This window comes from Poromitra crassiceps (assembly GCF_964638095.1).
Source record: "Poromitra crassiceps genome assembly, chromosome: 5".
In the NCBI taxonomy this organism is placed as follows: domain Eukaryota; kingdom Metazoa; phylum Chordata; class Actinopteri; order Beryciformes; family Melamphaidae; genus Poromitra; species Poromitra crassiceps.
In genome coordinates, this window is record NC_139642.1 from 29,678,749 (window position 1) to 29,695,171 (window position 16,423).

A 16,423-nucleotide genomic window follows, 5' to 3' on the forward strand; every position below is an offset into this window, starting at 1 on the left:
AAAGAGTGTTTCGCGAGCGGCAGGATCCATTTGATCATTCAGAAAAAGAAAAAAGGAAAAAAAAGGCTCCTGTTGAATTAATCAAGGGCTACTGTAAAGCCTTGCACTTGTTGCAGGCTACATTTAAATTAAGCCCTACTTACCACTTTGGAATATGTTTTTATATATTCATTTTTGTGCTCTCAAGTAGCCTATACGTTGTTTGACGCCGCCGATCGATTGCAGCTGAATAGTGAGTGGAGAAATTTCACTAAACCGGCATAAAAAGGTTACATAAACGTCTCCAAAGCGCACGGTGCCATGTGCGCAACGGAGCTGAGACTGACGTTGGGTTGGAATTGAAATAGTCATACAAGCTAGAATAGCCTACTACATCTAAGCAATTTAATATGGGATCGCCTGCACACCGATTATTCATATCTAGGCTACTCCTGCATTTTGCAGCTGCAACTGTGTTGCTTTTGGCCTGTATGATGTGATTGAACTTCATATTTCCAGCATCATTATATGAAATATGGAGATATACGACTCTGCTGACAATAGCCTATATATGTGACCACAAAATAGGCTATTTTTTATAAATGAAATCTATGCCCGCACGTACCGTGTCGATTAAGTTCAGAAGCATTTTTTTATTTTATTATCATTCTTTTTAGCCTATAGGAATTATTCAATCAGTGCGACTAAACACATCATGAGATCGTTATTATTCATTGCGCCTAAATGGTCTATACATACGGATTTTGGACTGAGATAGATTACACATTGCTTCCACAAAAGACATGCGTGTATGTGTGTGTGTGCAGGGCCGGTTCCAGAACAAGATGACTAGGGATGCATCCTAGATAGGAAGGGGTGCACATGCACGAGCCGGCCCGAGCATGCAGACAATTAAAATAAGGGTGCAATGCGTGCTTTTGCACCCCTGGAAAACCGGGCCTGTGTGTGTGTGTCAATAATGAATGTGTTTGAGTGGCTCTGTGTGGATGAATAATGAATGTGGATGAAGACAGGGCCGGCGCCAGGATGAAATTACTTAGGGGGCGGTTATAAGTGGGGAGGGGGCTGATTTTTATTTTTTATATGATATTTTTATATCGTAAAACATAAAACATTAAAACACTTTTTAACCATAATAACTTCTGAAAAGCACAATAACAACACAAGAAAGACTACTATTCAAAATCAAATAAAACATTTATTTCACAGCAGCAGATTAAGGCATTAATAGAGCTGAGCTTTGCATAACGTGAAATGCGGGACCTGTCTGGAGCACTCTGAACATATATGTCTATATGAAAAGTCATAGAATAAACAATTGCTGCAAAAATCGACAAAAAACTAAACAAAATAATAGCCAGTCAGTGCCAGGTTCATTAAATTAAAGAAAGAAAGTGATCAGATGCGCTGTCTCCATCTTTCTGCTCATGGCATGCTGTGTGCTTGGGTGCAGCTGAGTTCTCTCTCTGTGTGTGTGTGTGTGTGTGTGTGTGTGTGTGTGTGTTTTAATCACGTCATGATCATTACAACATGCAGTGAGGTTCAAATTTAATAAATAGCTACATCTCTGACACCTTGTGACAACCAAAGCACAGCAAATAGCGCTTCCCTGCCAATTCTGAAACAACAGAGCTATGTTTATAGGGGGTAGCCTACATCAACTTAAACTGATCAAATGTGATATAGACTGCAGAAACAGCAGCCGAAACATGTCAGGTACAAACATTGCTATTCTAAAAAAAAAAAAAAAAAAAATTCAAGTGAGGGGGCAGAAAATTGAACTGAGGGTGCAAAGCCCCCTGGCGCCCCCTTGTGGCGCCGGGCCCGGATGAAGATGAAGCGGTAAGATGGGAACAATACTAACCTGGCATTAACATGCATCACCTGTCATCAGCATGCACCTCGCTTCCAGGTTGTGTCTAGATAGATTTAGCTGGATTACATTCCCAGCTGGCAGTAAAATATGTCTCCAGTACACACTACACAGTGAAATTGGATTTCTCTTGGCGCACACGCCATCTCCTCTTGTGATATTTACATCCATTAAAACTGACTGTAATTGCTGTAAACAAATCAGACCGCCGTGGGAAATCTGCTGGATTGATTTATGGCACAAAACAAGTTTGCAAGTACACACCTTTGTTCCAGTTCCACTGTTCTAACTACGTAGTTTTACATGTTAGCTTACGCACAAAGCAGGAAGAGGGCGCTGTTCCTCAAGTGCAAACAAAAAAGAAAAACATTCAGATTCTGGCAATGGCACTTCCAACATGTTGATTCTTAAGGATTTTCATTTAGAGAAACTTTAGCACTAACAATACCACTGATGTAAGATAGAGGCTACCAATCGTCTCATGGTCTCATTTGTCCATGGTAATTATAACAAGGTCACAATTAATTTGAAGATGATTGTTGATTATAAAAAATGCTACACATATTATATAGCACCTTTAATGTGGCCAAATGTGTCTGGCCCAGCATGTCGAGCTCGGGCAAAGCTGCTTGTTGCAGCACTTTGAAGCACCAGGCTGGAGCTGTTTTATGGCTGGAGTTGCCTTTCTCTGCTTGCTGGTTTTGGTGGACAATAACCGTTGTTTCATGGCAACTCTGGAAGTGCAGTAGCATTTCATAAGGTGGCCTCTCTTATCCAAATATCCAGCCATGTGGCTTTATTCAGTGGTGTTGTGATCATTCCTGCACCCCTGGGTCATTTAGCCCCCGCTGTCTTAAGCTTGTATTATGCTCACCCTGCCGTGAAGGGCGCGGGGGTGGAGCGAGGCCCGGGCGAGTCAAATGACGTAAATTTGTTGGGCGTGGTTGGGCGCTACCTCCGTCGGGCGCTCGCCGTGTGCCGGATTTTTTTTCTCACAGCGCGAGCAACGCAGGGCTTCTCTCCAAACATGTCCGCTTTCAAGCCACTGAGCCCTGAACAATGAGCTGTGTGTTCGCCACATTTCTTGACCCATGTGGTAGGCTATAAACTTTGATTTGCAACTGTTCGTTTTTAGTCATTTCACCAAGTAAATGTGTTGTGTTGAGAGCATTATTGAGAGAGATTAAAAGCAGCACAGAGTAGGCAATCAGGGCTGAGAAATAAAACGGCTTTCAGTAAAAACAAGTTTGGTGATTCCTTCATGTGCTGATGTACGGTCGTTTGAGAGTGAAAGCGCACTCAGTACTGCACATAATAGCGTTTCATTGCGACTTTTCCACGGGCTGTTCTCACTATTACCATTGTACAATACATGCTGATCACTTTCTGAGTATAATGGCATCAGCCCCAGCGCGGGGTCTGCACGGTGACTCACGGAGACTCGCGGGGCCCCACCCCCACGGAGCTTGGTCGAGTATAATTCAAGCTTTACATGTCTACATGGACACACACACACACACGCGCACACACACACACACACACACAACACACCAATCCCTCCATACAACCCGCAGAGGAGTGGGACATATGTTTGCTATGTTTGGCGACGCAGGGGGGTAATGTTTACGAGCGAGCGTCATTAATATGACAAAACAAGGCTGGCTGAGGGATTTACTCTGCACACTGCTGCTGCCACGTCTGCCAGTGCTTCTCATCACTGTCTTACTGCCACTCCACTGGCTCCCCATCAACCAATGCATCACCTTCAAACTCCTCCTCCTGGACTACAAGGCGGTCAACCACACTGGTCCCACCTACCTTCAGGAACTCCTCCCCCCCAAGCCCCCCTCCCGGTCACTCAGATCCGACACCCTCAACCTGCTTGTTGTCCCCCGCACCAAGCTGGCAACGATGGGTGAACGAGCCTTCTCCACTCTGGGGCCACGCCTGTGGAACCAGCTCCCAGGAACTGTTCGGGCCTCTGAATCCCTCGCTGTTTTTAAAACGAACCTTAAAACCCACCTGTTCCGCTCTGCTTTTTACTAGCTCTGAGCTTTTAGCTGTTTTTAGCTTGTTTTTATTTTGTCTTTTAGCTACTGTAAAGCACCTTGAGATTTGTTTTACATTTTAAAGTGTGCTATATAAATTAAAGCCATTATTATTATTATTATTATTATTATTATGTTAGCATCACCGCTAACGTCTCACCAGCAATAGGCTAATGCTGTAATGCTAATGGATTTATAACGTTGTATATGTGCTGCAAACACATGGTTTATCCATTTCTCAGTCTGTCCTCACAAGGAATCGGTCGATTTTCAAGCGAGTTAAAACGACTGATGTTTAAGAATGCGACCTCTTGTGGTCATATAAGTGCATGCATGCAGTGCATACGCGAGAGTCGGGGGCTGTAACCAGGAACTGGGCTGTGCGAAGAGTGCAACCACACAGGGCCTCCGCATCATAGGGCCTCGCGCCTGGCCTGCATGGATTGTATGACGCACATTGATCTCCGAGATCTGCTCCACCACAATGAGGCGCTCAGCCCCTCTATCTCTCCATCTCTATACCTCTGCTGCTTCCAAGGTGAGAACCAGCGACCGACCAGCAGACATTTCGTTTTGTCTGTGCACTCTGCAGCTGTGGCTGAGAGACTATACAGTATGTGTGGTGGTCTGCAAGCTATGACAGTTTTGCTGCGATGGTTAATCCATCCATTAATTTCAGATAATGAACCTAGTGAATAAAGTCTCTGCACACCCAAGTGTGTGACAGGTGCGTCGGAGGAAGATGCAGCCAGTAGAACAGAAAACTCCCGCACACCGTCTCCCTTCTCTGAAGAATATATTTTTTATTTCTGGATGGACAAACGTTTCGGTCGGTAGACCTTCATCAAGTGTTATTATGGGCGGCACATATCTCCATCTACTGTAGGGGGTATCTCCATCGTATGATTGGTATGAATGTAGACATGAATGATGGTGGTCGGAGGGGCCGTTGAGCGCCGATGTGTGGCTGCCACGCTTTCGAACCACCGGTACGAATGGTGTGAACGAATAATGATTCTGTGAAGCGCTTTGAGCACTTGGAAAGGCGCTATATAAATCCAATCATTATTATTATTATTATTACTGTATATATACATATGAGGAGTGCCTCCATCAATCAACATCCAATAAATGAAGAGGACATACCCTGGCTGAGCACCTTGAGGTGATTGCAAATCAGGGAAAAAAAAGACATTGAATACATTGAATAATAAAATAGACAGTGCTCAACAATCTAAGATAATTAACAAACATGTGAACTTGTCTTTGGTTGAGACCATCCAACACCAGTGCTATGTGCAAAAAGGTTAACGCACGGCCCTGATTGGTTGGGTTTGTGTGCTTCTGCTGATCTTCTGTCTGTGTTTGTGCATGCATATGAATGTGTGTGTAATGTGCATAATATATGTGTGTGTATGTTTGCATGTAGAGCAGGGGTGGGCAAATGTTTTCCCCAGAGGGCCATACTGACTTACATCAAGTAAGCGAAGGGCCACACATTGGAGATCATACCTGCCAACACTCCTGATTTTCGCGGGAGCATCTCTATTTTTAACCCTCTCAACCGCTGTTATTGGTAATTTCTTGTTAAGCTCCTGATATAATAGTGATACAAATCCAATGGCTGTAGCAGATGAGATTTATTAAAGGGCCCATATTTTGCTAATATAATGTATTATTATTTTATTGTTGGCCTCCAGTAGAGTAACTTATTGCATCATTCATAGTTTAAAAAACTCATTGTTTATCTTGTACTGGCTCTCACTGCCCCCTTCAGTTCACCCTCTGTCTGAAACGCTCTGTTTTAGGTCCTGTCCCTTTAAGAACCCCCACCCTCCGAAATACTCCAGGCGGGCAGGGAGTGAAAGTTTGTGTTTGCAAACCTCTGCCCAGACAGAGGACCCGGACCCCACGTTGAGAACCACTGCAAATCACAATCGTGCAGAGAGGGAGAGAGGGAGAGGGAGAGGGAGATGGAGGGGACGCTGTGTTTGGCTGCAGCAAACACAGCGTCCTCACAGCCTTTGGGATTTAGGCTACATCTTCACCAAGCCGTTTTCAAAGACTCCGTAGTTGAAGCCTTCCCAGTCTACACTAGAGCAGGCTCCAAGCAGTCTCCGTCCATATTAGCTCATGCGAGACGCCGGCAAATACGATGGTTCACTACACTGCGCATGCGCACGCCTCTATGTTTAGTACTGGAGTCCACAACGAGAGGGCAGCAACTACGCCTACGGTCAAGGCAAAGAAAGAAGAAGAAGGCGACGACGCATGCGCGCAGGTGTTATAAAAGACGAGCAGGCCAGCATAACTGGATGCTTGAAGCCTACCCCTGTGTCCCTCTTGCCAGTCCTCGCGGGAATAGCACCGGCCGCCCTCTGACGGGAGGCTGCCACCCTCGCCCTGGCCAGGAAGGCACAAAAGTATGACTGGCACATCCTGCACAACACCACAATAACACCAGCACCTCCAAGCAGACTCAAGTCCCGCCACCCCTACAACAAGGCAGCACAAGAGATGCTCAACTCCACCTCTGAGGACATCTCCAGAGATGCATGGTTGGCAGCAGCTTGGAAGCAGGAGTGGGAGTCAGCCGGGCCCTCCCGAATCCACCGCTACATCTGGGACCCAGGAGCTGGCGCCATTGGAGGAGACGACCTACCACGCAATGGACCACACTGAACCGTCTATGAACTGGGGTCGGTCGCTTTAAAACATCAATGAAGACGTGGGGCTTGGCGGACAGTGCGGTATGTGAGTGCGGTGACTCTAAGCAGACCGCCGACCATATAATCACCACCTGCCCCTTATATAGACCACCCTCGGAAGCCAGCCTCTTCGACCTAGGACCAGAGATGCGGGCATGGCTACACGACACCGAGTTGGCCCTCTGACGTTACACGAAAGAGGAAGGCCAGCTGGGGTGCACCCATTGACCTGCACGTTATTTTTTGTTGTTGGTGACCAAATAGCGCTATGGCGAGCAGAGATTTTTTTCCTGGCAAGATGATGAGGTTGAGCTCTTGCTGAGTGTCACACTGGACTACAAAGCAGCAAATGCCCTGGAAAATATTGACTGGGAGTCGTGCAGAGTAAATACAGCGACATTCTGGCCCGCTTCCATGAAAACTACCCGTCACCAGAGGATGCGCGGACGATGGGAAAGCAGTTCCCACACAACAAGGAAGACGTCACAAAAGGTATGTGGGCCTAGCTATAATGTTTTGGCTGATATTTCAATAGTTTCAGTTGGAAGGGATCGTGTTTCGTGCAGTTACGAGTAACGTTAGGTAAATGCTTTGTTGCTTGTTCTGACAAGCAAACAAAGAATAGGGTCCTAATTGTAGACCCCCCCCCCCTGCTTATTTTTTGTTTTTGCGCCAAACCGAATGTTTTATGGTCACTCACGATTCAGTAGGTCATGGGTTGGCTTAGTCCCAGACTTAAAACTCGTTATGTATTTTTTCGAAATGTCTATGGAGAAAATGAATGGGGAACTCACTTCTGGGACAGGAAACGTCACGAAAAGTCATGTGACTGTTCAGCCCTATAAACGCTGAATGTGTTAACTGTTGTGGCCTATGCTATGGATTAATATGGCAAAGTATTGCTTTGTATAAAACTCGAGATGGATTAGGCCTACACAAACATCCAATGCAAGGCCTCTATTTGCTCTTATTTTCTAAGATATGATGAAGCCTTGTGCTAACTTTAGGGGTTTTGATTTTTTCAGGTTCTAGCACAATAGAAGGTCTAACAGAGTTGTGTTTTGTGTTCACAGGTCAATTGACTACCAAGCTGAAGGCCATCCGGCTCAAATACAGGCAAGCAGTTGACTCCGGCAGGAAAAGTGGCCATGGGCGAGTGGTCCTGCTGTATTTTGGTCCTCCGCTCTGCAGTATAAGTTTGGGTGTGTAAATAATGCGGAGTTGTTTTGATGCCTCATTGTGCAGAAGTTTGCCAGTATTGTTTTTATCTCCCATTCTAAATCCTATAAGGTCTTTATTTTCCCCCAACATACCATCTTGTTATCCAACATATTAGCTACAACCATTTTCGTCACATACAGTCAAATGGAAACACACTGGAATAATATTTATCTTTTGCAAGTGCAGATACTAAACTGCATGGGACACATCCAATGCACTGTAGCAAATAAACGGTTACATGTCAACATTTTAAAATATGGGTCAACAATATTTCTAATGCAGTTCCACAAAACAGTGGTTATCATCTATACAGGCTTAAAGATGTCTCCCAGTAGATTTACATGGACACTTATCACAAACCATTGAGAGGGGTTTCTCCTGGTGGATGTAATGAGTGTTATTCAGCATAATGTTCCAAGTACATTGTGAGATGAATGAGAGAGAGGCATGATCGTTATCCATGATCAAATGTCTGTCCAATTCTCTCAACTAGTGGGGTAGATGTAAACAGTGCGTCGCCACAAAAAGTGCGTCACCAGCGCGACACTTTCTTCTACTCTTGTTTGTAGGCGGGTCGCTGACAGCTTCAAGCTGCTTACCGCCACCTGCTGTACAAGTTGGTTAGTTGCATCGTTTCAACATATTCCGTATATTGCATTCCAAGACGGAGTTTGATGACGAAGATTGGCTCTGCCCCCGGAGACCGGAGTCTCCGGTTTTAACACTCCAAACAATAGAGGTAGTGTGGACAATAGGTGCAAACGAAGTGCAATATGGCCTAGTGTAGACATGGCTCTCAAAGGCGAGGAGTGACGATTTTTTTGGTGTGCCATTTTCCTCCAGGCAGCCTGACGCTGATTTCCCCCCTCTAAACAGAGCTCGATTTAAGTTGTTATTTCAGTCTTTTTCAAAATTATTTTTTCATTTTGTAGTAGTAATGGTGCATATTTATCGATACAAGCAGTGTTTTTATTCCAACATGAATCAATAGTATGTTTAATACTAGATCGAAATGAGGCCAGAATGCAGAAATCCCTTGTGATTACACTGTCGCGCAGTCTACTGGAATGTCAGAACAGGGAAGGCAGGGGCAGGGCGCGCGCCACGGGCCCGGGCTAGGCTTGGCAAAGTTGGCATCACCATGGTAACAAGTCTTACCTGACGTCACTAGAACTATGCTCACGCACAAATCCATGTCCTCTCGTCTACGAGACTTCATGGGGGGAGGGGGGGTTCATGGGGGTAACATTAAAACACCTTCACCTATTTATTTGAAGCTTAGCCCATGTTTAATATGGCCATCCAAGATTGTAACAACATATACTGTATATGATACAAAATTAAGAAATGCATAATATGGCCCCTTTAACATAATTCTGCCTTTTATTGAGTTTTTGGGGGTTGTATGGTTTTTGTTTGAGGACCTTGGGGGCCGGATTGAGATGGTCCAGGGGCCAGGTCCGGCCCTGGGGCCGCATTTTGCCCATGTGTGATGTAGAGGCTCAAAGACATATGCTATGTGTGTATTTGTGACATGCAGGCAGAGATAAGACAGTGTGGAAATCCATTCTACCTGGACTCTGCCTTCCCACTGTCTCTCTCTCTCTGTTGTGAAGTCTCCATCTCCAGCCAACCTCTGCTGGATAATCATCCACAGCTCACTTAGGATCAATTCACTGACATTGCTATTACCATACCATTCCCATCAACTAATCCTTTGAAGCAGTGGCATAGTAGGGCATAGTAGATCCCAGCAAACCAAATGTGGGACAAAGAGTATGTTTGTGTGGGACACGTTACCAATGCTTTGAGGTAGTCAAAAATTTAGATATGTCTAACTTACAAGAAAAAAACATTTTATTCTCAACTCTCTATGCTTTTCCCTCTGGTTGATTCAGTAGCACACAATAGAGTCTGCAAATAAAAACGTACATAAGTGTAAGGCCCCGCAGGGCGTACATTACGGTGTTGCGTCAGCACGTATGGGTTACGCTGCCAGGAAGTGTTCAAAGCACAGAGCGCCTCGGCTTTCATGAGAAGCCTTCCCGAGTCTGTTTGGCGAGGCAGCGTCCTCGTGTCCTTTCTTGGCATGAGTCTGCGGCCCGTGACAAGATGTAAGTAGATATTTTAACTGTGTATGTGAACGCTGTTTTTAGTTGCATTGGGAGGTGCAATAATGTAAATGTCTTGTCACGTTATAGTGGGCGCATTGGCTGCTAGTGCGAGGACGCCATTAGTGGGACAGCCAGCGCTGTGTGTTGCGGGCTCACCGGTACGTTCATATTATGTGCCTTAAATGTATCTTTATTGTGTGTGTCATGCTGGGGGCTGTTGCAATTATATGATGTATTTCAATGTATTTCTCTGTGTTGTTGGTAGGGCACGGAGGTCCTCACTGTTAATTCATCCTGTTGATTCCTGGCATTGCACAACAGAGGCAATACATGCCTTTGCTTTGCTTTCTGTTTTTGTGTAGGAGATCTATGTCACTGTTTTTAGAGTTGTTAATGTAATAAACTAGTGTTTTAAAGCTGATTTGCCAACCAGACCTGTGTCAAAATAAACCACAGTGAATTGAGAAAAGTGAATTTACTCTGCGTCTTCCTTTCTGGAAAAGCCATTGGGCAACTGTTACATATATTTGACTGTATTTGAATGCAACTTTCCCATGCTAGGTAAATACAGTGGGGGAGAAAAGGCAGAACAAAAGAAAAAAAGGCAGCAATCCTCTGGGTCCTGAGGACTGTGTACAGCTTGTTTGGATGTATCCCTTTGAAGCTTAAACATGTATTATTCTGGCCTGTCCTCATCCATCACTGGTCGTTAGTCAAAGAATTGAAGGATGGATTCTGTTGCCTACTGGCCATATTGGAGAGTATTGATGAAGACGTTTAAAGTGATGAATGGCGGGGTTTTGTATACATTACATGTAATCTAACACAAATTAGCATTGCTAGATCACTTGTGGAATGATGAATTGGGGAAGTTGATTGGGCTTGGCAAACTGCAAGTCGATGGATAGGCTTTGATTGGATACCTATTAAAGGGTTTATTTTGCCATAGCAACACAATCAAAGCAATCCATTGGGCCAGGTCAGAGAGTGAATTACACAAAGTAGCTACCCATGTGACTCCTGGTAACCTAATTCATTCATCATTGGGACTGAATTCTGCTCACAGCTCAACTATCAGTTAAGAAGCTGCTGTAATTAGATGCCTTACTTCCTCCTACCATTGTGACTTTGAGCTAGGCACTCAGTCTAGGCAACACAGGGGTGGGCAACATTTTTTTCCTGAGGGCCTTAGGCCAGTGGTTCTCAAATGGGGGTCCGCGGACCCCCAGGGGTCCGTGGCACTTTGCCAGGGGGTCCGCGAAAAGTTTGCAAGTTAAAAAAAAAAAAAAAAAAATTTTTTTTTTTTTTTATTAACACCTTAAGTGCCATAGCCGAAATAATTCGTCTTACATAATCCAACGCTTAAGTGCCAGAGCCGAGTTTACTCGTCTTACATAAACATTTTTTTTTTTTTGACGGTGGGACATGAATCAACAACTTTTACATCTTCGAGATCACTATTGGAGCAAGATAATGTGTATAATCTATTTTACCGACCCACTAAGTGTTGACAGTGCTCCCCCAGACGACCGAAATCAAAGAAAAAACTGCCGCGGGACCAAGCCGTTCAAGGAAATGCCGTGGCGATTTTACAGTAACAGACTTGTCTTGCCTGAGAGCGGCCGCGCACCGGCAGCAGCACACAGAGAGCGGAGAGCGATTTGCAAAATAGATCATAGGTGAAACACACTTTGAAACACCTCAGAAAGGCCAGAATCAACATCTGCCCATCGCCCACGCATTCCCCGGCCCATCTTGACTCGCACAAGGAGCGTCTGCACGCAGGCAAGCAGGCAGGCAGGCACACAGGCAGGCAGCAGCAAAAGCGCTTCTGACACGCCCGCTGTACAGCGGAGGGAGGAGGGAGGAGGGAGGAGGGAGGAGGGAGTTTGAATGAGAGGGGTGTTTCCTGTTGTTATGGAGGAAATTACTGTTCAAAACTATTGTTTAGAATGTCTGACGGTCTTACTGATGCCAAAAATGAATGGTTAAAGTGACTGTTTCACAAAAAGCCATTTATCTCTGAATAAATTTCCAGACGCTGAAACCATGCTGTACTCAACGGCTAATATCTACATAACTACTAACTCTGCAAACTAACTCTTTTAGACAGAGAAAGCACACATTCTATTAGTTATTTTTAGATGATTGGTGTTCATGAATTCTTAACAGAAAAGAATCCTCGGCTGTCTCTAAAATGAGCCAGAATCGTCAAAAACACCCCTGGCACAACTTACCTACAGGAATGAAAACATGGCTGGCATTCAATGTGTTAAAAAATAAAATGCTACATGTTACTTATTCCTTCTCAAACTACTTCCTACATGGTGCTAGTCTATCAAAATATCTTGGCTGTCATTGATTGTGTTGCATAGTGGTTTTCTGTACTGTTGACAAATTGTGATATTGTAAGTCGCTTTGGACAAAACAAAAGTGTCTGCTAAATGACGTAATGTAAATGTAATGTAATAAAAAAATATATATATTTTTTATTTTATTTTCTATATATATATCTTTTTGGCCAAAAGATATGGCATATTCATCTGATGCATCCGTCAGATTCCAGCCCTCACACCGCTCCCTAGATTCACCCCTCCACTAGTGCTGGATGCCTCGCCCCTCCACCACTACATGTAGTCAATAGTCGCGCGTCCCATTCAAGACTTTTTTCGTCCCTGGCACCGACATGGTGGAACGAACTCCCTCCCTCGGTCAAAAATATATATATATTTTTTTGCAAAATCTTCATAGTTCAATGAAAATAGTTTATGCTTTAAATCTAAAATGGTTCATGGATTACATTCTAATAACAAACCTATCAAATTAAAAGTCAAGCACGTTACCGTGGAAACAATTAAGCTTAGCCCAAAATCACAAATCAGAATGAGGGGGTCCCCGGTATATTTTCTATCTTGTAAGGGGTCCTTGGCTGAAAAACATTTGAGAACCTCTGCCTTAGGCTACTGACTTACATCAAGTAAGTGAAGGGCCACACATTGGAGATTATACCTGCTAACACTCCTGATTTCCATGGGAGTCTCCCTATTTTTACCCCTCTCTCTTCTATTTTGATTGGTAATTTCTTGTTAATCTCCTGATATAATACTGATACAAATCAAATGGCTGTAGCAGATGAGATTTATTAACATAATTCTGCCTTTTATTGAGTTTTTGGGGGTCGTTTTGTTTTTCTTTGAGTCATTTTGCCCCAGACCCCAGGGCCGCAAGAAAGAAATGACTGTAGAACATTTCTTACACATGAGATTACTTTTAGCCTTTTAGTCATAAAGATTATTGAAAGATAGCCTATTCCATATTCCAGACTGAAATGTTATAACAGAAGTGGAGTATTTGGCCAGAATTACATGAACATTTGGACACTTATTCAACGGGTATCTTGCAAGAATACATTATATATATATATATATATATATATATATATATATATATATATATATATATATATATATACATATATATACATATATATATACATATATATACATATATATATAGGTGTAACCCCTGGTGGTTATATCCCCAGAATTAAAAGCAATAGAATTAAATATTTCCCCATACTCCCTGACTAAAAGCATTTGAATTAAATATAAAACTAAAAGTAAATATCCCCATTTAAAATGTGTATAGATGTACAGTGACTGTAGTATTAGGCTGTATCAAACTGTCAATTTCATCATCCTGTAATCTTAACTGGTCCTGTCACTTTAAAAACAATCTGTAACCAGCATTGTTGTTCACAACGTACATGTTGTGTCAGCACATGTTGAGACAGCCTACCTTGTTTCACGTTCACCTACGTTGTATTCTGTTTCCCATTGGTCCATAAAGGGGGACATCACGTTGTGATTGGTTGTGAGTGGAGCAGGGGCGGGTTTGAGCTGGGAAGCGGCCAGTGTGTTACTTTGGGAACAGGCAAGCAGTCAGTCGCTGCAAGAGAGAGGTTGGAGAAACCCGAATTTGATTTCTAGACGTTTACTAGTTTTAACTCGCGTTAAACTAACAGCGTGTCGGTTGCCAAGTTGTCAACCCGAGGACATTGGTAAAGAGGTGCTTTGCGAGCGCTGAAGAGGACTGGACGCTGGACAGAATCACTTGGTGGACGGCTAACGGTGATGTTCGTTAGCAGAGCTAAACAGTAAGGTTTAACTGTGCAGAGCGTGTCATAGTTTTAGCCCACCAGTGGCTAGCGATAGCTGGTGTCTTGCCAGGCCAGTAAGACCTCGTGAAGCTAAGGCCAAGTAGCCACCGGCGATCTCTACTGTTTCGGACGGGAGACAACAGAGGTAAATCTCCGCCTGGGCTTGGAGCTGCTAGCCCCGGCCATTCCGTTTCTCCTTCCCGTGGATCACAACTGCTGCTGCTGCGCTGCCTGCCCAGACATGCATCCGTGCTGATGATGACAGTACGATAAACGCGTTCATCTTGCTTGCTAAAGCACACTTTATTTTAAAGCTCCCCTTGGAGTGAAGGGGCCATTTGGTTTGAGGCCACACCGATCCCAAGCTTCGAAACAGGCCTGCAACTGGGGTTAGTTAGGTGTGCCGGCTTAGTTAGAGGTATTGACATTTAAAGGTGGGCCCACAATTTATATTATATAATACCAGAGGTAAAGCAAAGGGGTTTACATTTCATGTGCATTGTATAAAAATAAGGTTATTGACTGGGATATTATTTTGATATTTGCATTACTGATTTCAGAGTTTGATAACATTCATTAGTGAAATGATGTTTGTCTGGTTGGTATAGCTGTTTGTTTATTTAATAATACTTACCTGGGTTGTGTCACAAACAAAAGGGTATATTTTCCTGTAAAAGAAAACTCATACTTGAAGGAAAAGTGAATTTGTTAACTGTGATAATCGTTTTATTTGTTTTATAACTAAATCCCATTCTATTTTCGTACTTACCTGAGTTGTGTGGATTTATGATTACTGTCTTGATTTTCTAAGTGTTTGACTTACCTGAGGGAATCCAGTACCTGGGAAACAAAACGGATAAAGTAATATTTGGCCATTGTGAGTTTAAAGGGTAATACACCAATTTTCAAAGTAAATAAGGGATTATAAGTAATTGCTGCTCTAGGTTTGGGTGCAATAAATAAATACATATAAGGGTTTAAAATCACAGTTACACTCTCATACCCTACATTAAGAGTTATTTCATATACATTAACATGGTATAGCATACAAATAGGACTATTTAAAGTTAAAAGGATCTGGGGCGCTGTATCTCAGGCTAGTGGATACGACGAAAGCGCTATATATATATATATATATATATATATATATATAATACCTCTATATATATATATATATATACACAACACATACAGTATAGATCTATGCATTAGGTGTCAGGTATTAACGTTAATCATAGTGATAGTGACAATAGCATTAAATGCATTCATTAATTACATGCATATAAATATACAGATTATCATGGAATCAGACAAGTAGAGCTAGTCCCATAAAAGAAGACAAGGAATTTTTGAACATGTGGAAAGATGATATGGAACAAAAATTGACAGGTAGATCATTCCAATCAGAAGGAGCTTTAAACATAAGCTGCTTTCTTATTGATTTCATGCATATTTTGTACATATTTCCCTTTTAAAACCAGGTAGATTGCTGTACAGGTTTCAGGAACGAATTGCCAAATTGTTGATAGCCTACTCTGAACTGGTAGGAAAGGCTCCTGAAGCTTTCAATTTCCCCTGTAAATATTGGCAAGCACATAACTCAGTTATCTATACCAGCACCTGAAAAAAAAATCAACATACACTTATACAAAACTACAGGGGACTGCCACAGGCTGCTTGGTAACAGCAATACATTGCAGGACAAAGGATTACAAGTTCCCGCCTTCACCTCATTCAAACAAAGCCTCCCAACCCCCTCCTGAACCATCTGTACTGCAATGGGCGGGGCTTTGGTGGTTCAAAGGTGTGATGTCATCTGCACTATATAAACAGTTGTTTACAGTTGTTCTGCCTCTTTTTAGACCCAGCTGTGATCACCAAAGAGACATTTTCTACGGAAATTCCAGGACAACAGACCACAAGGACTAGGCCTCTGTTCCTTTGTGCTCTGATCCAGTCTACAACTACTGCACACAAGCAAGGACAACTTTGGAAACACAAAGATTCTCCAAGTAAGGCTGAATCATCTTGGGCAGAATTAGATTAGATCTGCAGTGTATACTAATTACATGACATATATTTTGTAGAAACCTAGGAGGATGGTGATTATTTCCTTTCTTTGTTTATTGATGACTACAGAGTGTATCATTCTGGTAATGCATGCAAAACTCCCTCTCACACTTTCTCCCTCTCTCTCCCAACTAATTACTTGATCGCTCTATTAATTTCCATTATTAGACTCAATCCCAAATCCTCTCCTATTTTATAAACTTGTTGACTTAGTTTACTAACTCAGGGAA

General features: G+C 43.1%; 1 protein-coding gene across 1 annotated transcript in view; it reads left to right on the plus strand.

Annotated features, from left to right (window-relative positions):
• Positions 1 to 6,603, plus strand: part of ora4 (olfactory receptor class A related 4) — a gene marked incomplete at both ends in the record, with an annotated part of 31,065 nt that extends 24,462 nt beyond the window's left edge. Inside the window, one exon of the mRNA XM_083636608.1 lies at positions 6,333 to 6,603. Coding sequence (XP_083492734.1) covers positions 6,333 to 6,603 — 271 coding nt within the window. The remainder of the gene's footprint in view (positions 1 to 6,332) is intronic.
• Positions 6,604 to 16,423: the final 9,820 nt, after the last annotated feature.